The following is a 12,556-nucleotide window of genomic DNA, read 5'->3' as shown; positions in this document are numbered from 1 at the left end:
TATGGTTACTTCCCCCCTCCCACCTGGAGTGTCCCTTTGAGCAGGGAGGGTGACCAGTGTGGTGCAGAGGTACCCAAGACACCTTTCTTCCATAGCCAGGTCTGTGCATTTTGCCTGGCCCTCACCCCATAAGTTCTTCACCTCTGAGTGCTGGGGGAGGTCACAGTTGATTCGGGCCTCCACATCAGCCTCAGTTCTTTCCTTGAAGGTGCCTGAAGGATCCACAACCTCTGCTGGAAGAGTTTGGTCTGGCAATCTTTCCTGCTTCTTCCTTTGATCTCTCAGCACTTGGCCCCTCAGGAATGACCTTCACTTCTTGTTACTCTTCTCAAGGAAAAAAGAAAAATAATAGTTAAAGAAACTGCCTCTCAGCCTTTACATTCCCCAGAATCTTAAAAACAAAAACAACTCATGCAGGATCAGTTCTATATTAGCCAGTTTGTGGAAATGTGTCTACATGACATTTTGATCATAGTAATTTTTTTTAAAGGTTAGAGTGAGGAACTGTACAGAATGAACTGCAGTTGAATGAGAGACTGCAGTCATCATAGCTACACTTGTTTGGGCATGTCCTATTGAATTTCATGGTCACTTCTTACTAAACATGTATATGATCATGCTCCAAGAACCATGAAAATGTAAGTGAGTTGAGATTTTTGAAATATTATGTGTAACTAGGAACTTTTCAGAAATGTTTTCTCAGGAGGCCAGTTCTGTACTCTGACACACTACACATATGAAATACAAATTGCCAAAGCAACACATGTCTTGGTAGAGGAAGCAAAAACAAAGGTATTACGAGATGATTAAAGTACCCAAAGCAGGCTTAGTCTGCAACAAGGTAGAGTTGTTGGACATTCCCAAGTAGAACTGATAACAAATCTATAAAGCAAAGTATCTCCCAATAAAGTGATGTTTCAGGAACTATGTGGCCATGAGGGGGAGGGCAGGAAGGGTTGTATCAGTGCTTAGTTCTTGTGGCCCTTTCTCACATGCCCAGGGTAATGCTGATCACCACTTTGGGGTCAGGAAGCAATTTTCTCCAGGTCAGTTTGGCCAGGGATCCTGGAGGTGTTTTGCCATCTTCTGGGCATGGTGCAGGGGTCACTGGGGGTGTAGGGGTGAGGGACAGGGTAGTTGTTCATTTCCTGCATTGTGCAGGTAGTTGGACTAGATGACCCTGTAGGTACCTTCCTACTCTATGATTCTAAGTATGTCCCTGTTCTTTGTTTATTTTATAGGATTGCATACTCAACAGAAGAATGCTTTAGGCTGATCCTGCACTGGGCAGGGGGTTGGACTAGATGGTCTGTATGGCCCTTTCCAACTCTATGATTCTATGAATGAGCACTTGTCGACTTTTTCCTTCCACTCAGCAAAATGTACATAGGTGGAGCCAGCCATTTTAATCCATACTGCCTTTGTACAGCATGTTATTAAGGAATGATGATACTTCCATCATTTTGATGCTGAGTTAAACTATTGTCTTGGGCACAATCATACCACAGACTTAAACTAGTTTAACAATCACTCTCCTTTCCTAGGAAAACTTGGCAAATGAAAGCTGGGGTGGAGAATTTCTAACAAAGAATTTTCAGCAACTCACTGACCATAATTCCCAAAGTCCTTTGTGGGGAGCCATGACATGAACAGGTAGAAAAGTTATACATATTTGCAAAGTACTAGGGTCTTAGATCATGCTGAATGGTGGAGCACCCAAAACAATTACTGACAGCATACGCAAATATGGAATAATCTATGATCTATGAGAAATCACTTCTCTGAAATATTTTTAAACTACAACCATCCCTGAATTCTTTCTCAATTAGCTTCTTTTTTTAAACAAAAAGGTTGACATTAAAATATAATAATAATAATAATAATAATTTATATACTGCCCTTCAGGACAACTTAATACCCACTCAGATCAGTTTACAAAGTATGTTGTTATTATCCACACAACAATCACCCTGTGAGGTGTGTGGGGCTGAGAGAGTTCCTAAAAGCTGTGACTGACCAAAGGTCACCCAGCTGGCTTCAAGTGGAGGAGTGGGGAATCAAACCTGGTTCTCCAGATTAGAGTCCCACCACTCTTAGCCACTACACCAAAGTGGCTCTCACTTTACTTGATAGGTCACAGCCTGAATTGAGCAAAGGGGAGAAAAGTCTCCAGTGGAAAGGGGGCCACTTACTCTGAGTCTGGTGACAGCTCGGAAATACTGTGAGATGTAGCAGATTGAGGAGGTGAAGGGCACAGCATGGAGGGAGTAGAGGATGTCTGTGCTGCAGAAGGTGTGGGTGTGGTCTGTGGGCCTGAGGGCGTACTGGATGATTGCACAGATGACAAGGCAGAGGAGTTAAAAGAGGCCAGAATAGAAGAAAGGATGTCTAATTGCTCTGTGGAGGGGTGGCGGCTGGGGATTACTTCAAGATTTTCTCTAGAAGGAAGCCTTCTGGAGAGGAGTTCAATATTTTCTCTAGAAGGTTGCTGTCTAGAAAGGGGTTCTAGATTTTCCCGAGAAGCCTGCCTGCTAGGCACTGTGTCCAGATGTTCTCTGGAATTAGACCTTCTAGATAAGAAGTCCAGCTGTTCTCTTGATATTTGTCTAGCTGATGCTAGTTGGTCCCTTGAAGGCTGCCTTCTAGAAAGCAAATCCAACTGTTCTCGAGAAGTGTCTCGACTTGGCAAAGTCTCCATTCGGTCTCTTGATATTTGCCTATTCGGCATGGTGTTTAGCCATTCTCTAGAGATCTCTCGTACAGTCCCACCACAGTCTAGCTGTTCTCGTGACCCAAATCTACAGGGCAAGGTATCTAGGTGGTCTCTCGATCCCTGCCTCCTAGGCAGAGTGTTTCCGTGGACTCTTTGATCATGTCCAGTAGCTACGTCACCCAAGTTTTCTCTAGAACCATGCCTACTGGGTATGCTTGCAAGGTGCTCTCTAGACCCATGTTGGCTGAGGATTGTGTCCAGATGCTCCCTTGACCCAGGCCTGTTCAGAATGGTGTCCAGTTGCTCCCGAGACCCATGCCTGCTTGGTACAGCTTCCAGGCACTCCCCAGAATTATTCCGGCTCAGTTGTTCTCTGGACATCTGCCTTCTCATCAGCATGTCAAGTTGTTCCCGTGAAGAATATCGGCTTGCTGGCTGAGAGAGGCTTCCTGTACCAGAATAAATCCTGCCATAAGATGCAGCAGGAACAGCCCTGTGGCCCAGAGTGGATGTTTTGTACCAGGAAAGCTCACTGGTCATTCTGCCCATGGATGGCAGACCTTGCAAAGCTGGAGGGTACTGGAGGCGATTCTTCAGGATGCCTATACAACATTGAGGAAGGGAAAACATGAAATGAGAAGAACTGGCCACTCTTCCATTGGATTACTTGCTATTTATAAATGGATTGTTTAATAATATCTATTTAGTTGTAATTCTCATGAGACGAAATGGGTTCAAAGGTATGCAAACTGATGCAAATTGCAAAGCCACCGGGCATAGCAGTAGCAACCTACTGCCATGTTGATTTCACCACTGTTGCACAGCTCAGTCAAACAGGCATGCAGAAGGGAAAGACTGATTTCTAAAAGGAGGTATGTCAAGGCTCCAAATCACTTAGAAACCACACCTTTTGACACTGTTTCTCTATCCACAGATAAATAAGGAAAGGCTGGGTGGAAGGCAATCTGCACATGTTTAGAGGCAACCTTGATTATCATTTCATCTTTTCCAGGACTGAGATAGGCTTTTAAAGCACCTTCTGGAACTAAAGTGAGTGAGCCCTTTTTCAAGGGTCTTCATCCTCCCCAACAAGAAGACTGCAAACGATAGAGTTAATGGTTGTTGTGGGTTTTCCGGGCTGTATTGCCGTGGTCTTGGCATTGTAGTTCCTGATGTTTCGCCAGCAGCTGTGGCTGGCATCTTCAGAGGTGTAGCACCAAAAGACAGAGATCTCTCAGTGTCACAGTGTGGAAAAGATGTTGGCAGGTCATTTGTATCTACTCAGGAGGGGTGGGGCTGACTCAGGAGGGGTGGGGCTGACTCAGCTCAACCCCACCCCTCCTGAGTAGATACAAATGACCTGCCAACATCTTTTCCACACTGTGACACTGAGAGATCTCTGTCTTTTGGTGCTACACCTCTGAAGATGCCAGCCACAGCTGCTGGCGAAACGTCCGGAACTACAATGCCAAGACCACGGCAATACAGCCCGGAAAACCCACAACAACCATCGTTCTCCAGCCGTGAAAGCCTTCGACAATACATCGATAGAGTTAATGTTGCCCAGAGTACATAGCGCATAATGGATATACAGAAAGGGGCTTGATTTCAGCTAGAAAATAACTTCTTTCCTTTGCAAATTCCTAGGCTCTTGTATGCTGGACAGATGCACATTCAGGCTCTGAGTAAGGCAGGCTCATAGAAAACTATTTCTAGATATTTGTAACCTGATTTTTCTCCCCATGGGGATCCAAAGCCGCTTACAGCATCATTCTCTCCTCTTCCATTTTATCCTCACAAACAACCTGTGAGGTAGGCTAGACAGAGAGAGGCTCAATGTCATCCACTTAGCTTTTATGGCAGAGTGGGGATTCAAACCTGTGTCTCCTAGCTCCTAGTCTGTCGCTTGAACACCATACTGACTCTCTTGCACACACTAGCAGTCACAGATCTGTTCTCATCAGCTTGCTGTATTTTATCATGTGAGCATCTGAGACACACACACACCCATATAGACTTTTAACCTCACAACAACATGAGGCAATTACAGAGCATCCTTAGAGTGAAATGTGGCCCTAGGGCTTCTGGCTGCCTGCCCTAGGTAGAGGTTTTTGCTACCAGGCTTATTATTTACTAGAGTAGCAGCAACAACCTAGTAATGCATTTGTTCTATAGCTCTTCCGCACCGCTGGGGTGCTGTGGCTCCAGCCCTGGCTGGAGAGACTCAGCCACAGCTAGGCTCGGTAGACTGGTTGCAGCAGCTCCTGGCAGCAGGTAACACGCACCTATGTCCCATCCATGCCCATAGCCCCTCATCTGATTCTAGCACAAGAGTTAGCCTGGGCTGCAAGAGGGCACAGTAGCTTGCCAAAAAATGATAAAGCTGTTCTATTTTGTGTACTTAATGTATTGGAAGAGTGTTTAGTTACATCAGTCTGAACTGGAAAGTATAATTTCTCCTTTGCACTGCATAATACAGTAAAACTTTATAGAGGAGGCTCTGCATCTGTTGGTTTTTATAATTTTTTTTGTCATTTACACAATGTCAGGCTCTACTTGACCGAAAAGTGGGTACCATGAAAGAAAATTGAGGAAGGGTGCAACAGAAAATGGAGGAAAGGGGGAAATTGTTATATAATTAAATAAGGACACAATTGCACAATAATATATTTGCTTCATATGCACACGAAGTGTGGATGATAGAGAGGGCAATCATGAATTGTCCCAGGGCCCCAAAGCTCCCCACTGTGAGGAAGTTACCCAGTGAAATTTATGGCTGAGTGGGATTTGAGGCCAGGTTACTCCCCCCGCCCAAATCTGGGTCTGATAGTCCTTCCACAATACTCCCCTCACCCATGGGCTCTGCTTTGATCTCCTCACCTTTCCTCTGTCGTTGGGTCTGAGTGAGGGAGTTCTCATCTCCACTAGTTAAGGCCAAGTCTGGCTGGTTATTGTTGGCAGCATCTTTGTTGACATCAAATCCAAGTTTCCGCTCTGAGCCCCATTTCTGGAGGGAACAGGGGTGAACTTCACATTCACCCAGTGCTGGCCAATAAGACATCAGGTCATTGCCATCTACATCTAAGGGAAGAGCATTGGACAATGCCAGATACAGGATGAATCAAAATAATTTCACTCATTAATGCAAGGTTTGCCATGACATTTGATAACTGTCTGGGAGCAGTTTTCAGATTCTCACCCTTTTTAATGGGTGGTATAAAATTACTGGCAATGCTGGATTCCATTGATATGCTACTACACCACATACAGCATACTATTAAATTGATAACAACTGCTCACTGCCTGGATTGTACTTGTCTTGAAGGCAGTATGTTGGTCATCAGTTGACCCACCTGGCAGTCTGCAGGATCCTAGTATTCCTACATAAATTGGAAAAGTTCATGCATATCTGCAGAAGCTAAAAACAGCTATTGACTGATTAATTTGCATGCACAGTGATTTTTCTTTTCTTTTTTGCAATGAAATGGAGGATTCCTGATCAAAAGGAGCCATCCTGTTTATTTAAATTAGCTGCTTAGCAAACATGATTTTTACAACGCTCTCTTCTTAGCTTTGCAAACCATTTCGGCATACCATTTTGTCCCTGGGATGCTTTTGTTTTATAACATGCTTTATGGTGTAACCACAACGGCGTTTTAAAGATGTAGAGACCACTGTTTGTTCTTGCCTGTCCTTCTTAGCTTGGCCCAATCTCGGTACTCCCAGTGTTTTGCCCATATCCTTACAGCAGTCCGAATGGTACTTACCTTTGGGTGTGGTGTTGGAAGGGTTGGTGAGAAGCCTCTCGCTGTGCGCTGCCCTTTTGAACTGGCGCTGGAACCTGCCCCGGAGATGCACATTCTCCTCACTCTCTGATGATGGAATTGAGAGGCTGCGTTCTTCATCGAGAGAGAGGTCGCTGTCTGAGTCAGAGTCTTGATCTATGCAAGAGAAGCAAAGTTCTAAAGAGATGAGGATTGAGGGAGAGACTCTTACATTCAGGGATTTGATGGTTAATAGCTTCCAGTGTATAATCACCCATCACAGATGATTCCAATGAATTAGCCTTCTGTCAGATCCCATCATTTCCTCAGTAAGTCCAGCTATGTTGTTTGATTTAGGAAGACATTGCTGTACAATGCTAGATACCTATCTGGGCAAATTTGAGCATGCTCAATAGTCAAAAAGCTTGTGTTACAGGATTGGCAAGCACTTGGTAATGTATAAACATGTAGCAAGATACTAATCAAAATCTGAAGGGCTACTAGTTTTCTGAATCTACATCTTGGGTTTTAACCTTACCTTGCCCTGCGTCACGGTGAAATATAGCCACATCAAGGTCTGTGGGGCCAGCATGATTGAGCAAGTTATGATCCAGAGCTGAGCCTTGATGCGCCATCATGTTCTCTCTGCAATAACAGATATATGAAATGTGCATCCATTATACCGAGATAGAGAGAGACAATGGATCAGTGATGAAGCACATGTTCCCAGGTTTAGTCTCTGGCATTTTCTGTTGATGTATCTAAGTACCAGATGAATGGACTGTTGTCTCCTTCAATAAGACACGCCTTATAAAATATGTGATTCATATAACCTTTGTATTAAACATATCAGCATCAGTAATACATATTAGTCACACATAGAGATAACTTAGCAGTACAGTATTGGAACAGCAAAAAAAAAATGCATAGAGGCCTAGTCCATAGACTCCTACTATGGTAACGTTACCATAATCTATAACCTTGCTCTGTTGTTCTGGCACCGTTTGTCCAGTACATCATATCATATAGATCACATAGCCACGCAGTGGCTGCAATCAAGATTGTTGTGAGGCCCCAGTGAAACTCTGGATGAGCTCTAAATAGAAACAAAACAGAGGGAACTGCTATGGGTAATAATAGAGGGATTATCACCAATCAGTCAGTCAATCCGTGAGCTCCATCTCACAAGCTGAAGGACCACAGCTAAGACCAAGATGTTCTTGAGTCTCCAGAAGAAGGAATACTCTTTCCCCTAGCTGTAAATTCTTAGGCATGCTAAAAGACCCATTCCTGTTGTTTTTTACCTGAGGTAGCCCCGCTGGCTGGAATGCGTGCGGGCTGAGCGCACACTGCTGACAGATGAGATAGTGGAAGCTCCCAGGGTGATACGAATGAGACCACTCTCCTCAAAGAGTGCTGTGTTGTTGTAGGCATTAGGGCCCTATGGAGGAAGAATAAAGACAAAGCAATGCTCAACGTAATGACATTTCATTGGCAGGACAAGGCTATACAAACATTGCCAAAGCATAAGAGAGGGCAACTGCTAGGAAGCACTGATGGGCTAGTTAGAAAAGACTAAAGGATCCATGCTGGATCAGACATCATATGATCCATCTAACATAGCATCATGTTTCATATAATGGCCATCCCATTGCCCCTGGACGACCTACGCTCAGGGCACAGAGGTCAAAGCCTTCCTCTGTTATTGCTCTCTCCTCCACTAGTATTTAGAGGGTTAGTGCCTCTGGAGTTCCATTTAGTCATCATGGTTAGTTATAGATGGACTTGTTTGTGCACATATCATCAAGTCACAATCAACTTGACCCCAGCAAGGGGCTTTCAAGGCAAGGAAGATTTGCCAGTGCCTTCTTCTGCAGAGTCTTCCTTGAAGGTCCCTCATCCAAGTACCAACCCTGCTTACCTTCCAAGATCTGACAAGATCAGGCTACACCATGCTACCTTCCCTCCCTGCAGGTGGACTTATCTTCCATAGATGTGTATAATTTCCCTTCTAAGGCCAGCTCAATTAGTTGCTATCACTACATCTAGAAGCATTGAATTCTGCAAGTTAATTAACAACACAAGACCTGGGCTGGATCAGAACACCAGTGCATCTTGTCCAGCACCCTGGTTAATACAGCAATCAACCACTTAGAGGGAACACTCTTATTCTCCCAATTACTCTTTGAAAGAGTAACTGGGCTTGGATAATGTTAAAAAATTGAAGGCTATTGGACCTTGAAGGGCATGACTTAAAATTTGGGTGGCATGGGTATCTATGGTATGACAAAGTTAAGGCCAATGCAGAGTTTAATAATCATTATGTAAGGCGTGCCATTTTGAGAGTATGGAATAAATACAAACCTAGGTTGTGTTTGAAAATACCTCTCTGGTTGTCATCACAAGAAGCTCGTTTTAGAAGGGGAATGGTGAGTCCACCTAAATGGTTAACTTATCATGATTTATTGGAATTTTCTCAAGGCCAAGTTAAAATTAAACCAAGAGAGGACTGGGCAGTGGTTTCTCTATATGCAAATCTCAGAGAGATTTAAATTAGACAGGAGTCACTATGACTGAGCAATCTAAAACTGAATTTGAAATTGCCCTCTGTACAAATGATGAACGTGTTATTTCTAAAATGTATAAACTTTTGTTGAGGTTTGATATGTAAGAAGAGCAAGTAAAAGAATGTATGATTAAATGGGCAAAAAAAAAAGTGGACATGACATATGTAAACTTTAACTTTAATGATACTGCTCATGCAGCCTATTTGGCTCTGAGCAGTGGACATGACATATTAATGGAGCAATGGGAAAATATGTGGACAAGGGGGTTGAAATTTACATTAAGCTCTAGTATCAAAGAAAATTTTTATAAGATGATGTATCATTGGTATATGACTCCTGAAAAATTGGCTAGAATGTATAAGGGTGCTTCACATGTATGTTGGAAATGTGCTAAACAAGAAGGGACATTTTTCATATGTGGTGGACATGTAAGAAAGCAAAGAGTTTCAGGTTGCAGATACAATAATTGATTCAGAAGATTTTGAAGATTAGGATCCAGTTGAAACCAGAGATTTTTTTTGTTGGGAATAATGGACAGCCAGTTGGAAAGAAGCTTTGGGACTTTGTTTTTATATTTGATTATGGTGGCAAGAGTACTCTATGCACAAAAGTGGAAAACTCCAACATTGCCTACAGTGGAGGAATGGTGGATAAAAGTATTGGAGTTTGCGTCAATGGCAAAGCTCACTTCACTGATTAGGGAAAAGACATTAGTTATATTTTTGACTGAATGGAAACTGTTTATAGACTTTTTACATGAAATGGATAATAAAGACTTGATGACATCAGGATTTATGAATTAAGAACCAAGAAAAAAGAGGGCCTTTATGTTTAACTTAGAATAAGTGAGATTCTGAAAATGATCTATATTTGTGGTGGAGAAAATTGGAACTCAATCTGTAGTTTAGTTTAAGGGTTTCTTGTTCTTTTTTCTTTTTTCACTTGTCTATGTGTTGCTAGTATGTCTTCTTTCTAGAATGTTTTTTGTCCTCTTATGTTTGTTGTCTAGTTTTTGTGTTGTTGTTTGTGGTTTAAATAAAGAAAAATTGTAACTGGAAAGATTAACTGGGCTTGAAAACTTGGGCTTAGCCCCCAGGTTCCATGCTCCTATCCTCTTCAATGGTTGAGTTGTGATCCACAGTGGTGACCCACAATGGACCCAAAGACAATTTTATATTATTTGTAGAGAGAGGGGAAAAAAACAGAGGTCCTGTCTACATGGCAAACAATGTTTATTTAACTGTGTTGGCTGCCCCCAAAGAATGTTGTAGTTGCTACTGGACCACAATGAAGTCTGCAGAGTGGCTCAGAAAAGGGAAAGGAGAAATAATAATAATAATATTTGATTTATATACCACCTTTCAGGATAACTTAATGCCCACTCAGAGTGGTTTACAAACTATATCATTATTATTGCCGCACAAAAGACACAACTGGGAGGAAAATGTATATAAATTCAAATTGTAATGCGCATAAGTGCAAAGTGCTAAGTGCAATAAATACAATTACAATAGAAAAATCATACAGCAATTAATAATCCTCTTTCGATTGCATGGCAGAATAAGCGCAGGTGTTTTCTAGTGTATTTACATTATTGCATGACTGTATAAGTGTATTTTTGGATCATGTATTTGTGTAACTGTATTGGTGGATACCTTCGGTATATTTAATGTATGTACTCCTTTAGTTCACCAGATAATTGCCCAAGAAGAAGACACACGAAACGGGTATTGGAAAAAGTTGCTTCGCAGCATCCCGTCGACAACTGTGCTTATTGGCTTTATTATTCCCTATATGGGAGTGGACTGGTGATTAATCTAGACTTTCACCTTGTCGCGCTATCCTGCAATTTAATGTAATAGCTCATGCGAGCTCAAAAGTCTTTGTAGTATTTATATGAGTATTGATACAGATTACCACAGTTTGTATGAACTGTATTATTAATTGCTGTATGATTTTTCTATTGTAATTGTATTTATTGCACTTAGCATTTTGCACTTATGCACATTACAATTTGAATTTATATATTTTCCTCCCAGTTGTGTCTTTTGTGCTGGTCCTGGTGGACTGGGAGGCTCCTTTTGTTTTTGAGTATTATTATTGCCGCAACAATAATCATCCTGTGAGGTGGGTGGGCCTGAGAGAGCTCCTAGAAGCTGTGACTGACCCAAGTTCACTCAGCTGGCTTCAAGCGGAGGAGTGGGGAATCAAACCTGATTCTCCAGATTAGAGTCCCACTACACCAAACTGACTCTCTAATTAGATGCTACTTTCTTTACAATAATATAAAGTCCCCTGCAACAGCTGCCTGTAAATAAAATAATAATGCTCACAGCTTTATTTTAATATATTTAACCACACATTTGCCTTGGTAATTCTTTTTCAAATGTTGTAAATAAATACATAAATGAGTGAAATGATATTTCATTTTGTCTTTCCTGAATCTGCTGCCCATCAACTTCACTGGGTGCTCATACATTCTAGTAATATGGGAGAGGGAGAAAAACTTTGTTGTCCACTTTCTTCACTCTGTACATAATTTTATAACCCTCTGTAGGTTGCCAGAACCCGTCATGAACAAGAGGTCATGTCATTAATAACTGCACAACAGGGCAAAAATTCAACAGATGTGGCTTAATTCTTCACTGAAGCTTGTGAAGAAGACACATTTAAGGAACTTCTCCCTGCCTAAGGCCTGAGACCCTTACCTAGGCTAGAATTTTGCAACCATCAGAAGAAAGGCTGGATACCCCAACTTCCATTGTATACCATCGGAGGGAAAATCAGGGGAAATGTATGCTTAATCATAGATCTTCTGGGGAGAGGACAGTATTACAGCAAAATCCAAGGCCAGTTGAAAGTAATCTTTTCATTGAATAAGTTCATATGTAATTCCCACCTGACCACTTCTGTTGGCTTCCTCACTCTGACCTCTTTTGCCAAGACAGGCTAGTTTCCAGGCTTCCTGCACTTCTTCATTCAGGACACAGAATAGAACCAGCACTGCCAAGCCCTGTGATGGAGAGGATGAGACGCTGTGAATCCAACCGACCAAGACCATTTATAATTCACTGGAGAGGAAAATTGGATGCATATTATCCTATCTCACATGAGTCCAGATTCTTCTTACTTGTTCCAGAATGCAAGCGGGGGGGGGGGGGGGACACTATATAAATACAAAATATTACTGTTAATCTTTTACAGCTCCAAGAAACCTAATTAGCACAACTACTACTTCCAGATTCCACTAGAAGGCAGAATAGATCTACATATAAAGGAAGCGTGCTAGAAAGGCTCTTGTGGGAAACATTCTAAACAGATCAGCACACTAAACATTAGCTATAGGAAGCCCAATGCATAAGAAGACATGACAAGACTAGCAAATTAGCAGTACTGAAGCAAACATCTGAAACCCATCAGGCATTCAGAAAGTTTAGTAATGTGAAAGACAAATTTGCTGTTAATTTTATGAGTATTCTAGCAAATATTTTTAGGCTGTTAATTTCCTGGCT

At 42.1% G+C, this 12,556-nt stretch overlaps 1 protein-coding gene across 1 annotated transcript in view; it reads right to left on the bottom strand.

Annotated features, from left to right (window-relative positions):
• Positions 1–296: 296 nt before the first annotated feature.
• The window catches only part of CELSR3 (cadherin EGF LAG seven-pass G-type receptor 3), an 89,833-nt gene continuing 77,573 nt past the window's right edge, over positions 297–12,556 (bottom strand). The window contains exons 30-36 of the mRNA XM_054978760.1: positions 11,944–12,057; positions 7,782–7,918; positions 7,016–7,122; positions 6,481–6,654; positions 5,594–5,794; positions 2,193–3,315; positions 297–327 (exon numbers count right to left, since the gene is read on the bottom strand). Coding sequence (XP_054834735.1) covers positions 297–327; positions 2,193–3,315; positions 5,594–5,794; positions 6,481–6,654; positions 7,016–7,122; positions 7,782–7,918; positions 11,944–12,057 — 1,887 coding nt within the window. The remainder of the gene's footprint in view (positions 328–2,192; positions 3,316–5,593; positions 5,795–6,480; positions 6,655–7,015; positions 7,123–7,781; positions 7,919–11,943; positions 12,058–12,556) is intronic.

This window comes from Eublepharis macularius, chromosome 4 (genome assembly GCF_028583425.1).
Source record: "Eublepharis macularius isolate TG4126 chromosome 4, MPM_Emac_v1.0, whole genome shotgun sequence".
Lineage (NCBI taxonomy): Eukaryota > Metazoa > Chordata > Lepidosauria > Squamata > Eublepharidae > Eublepharis > Eublepharis macularius.
The sequence above is the reverse complement of the archived record's forward strand: the minus strand, read 5'-3'. Positions and strand labels throughout refer to the sequence as shown.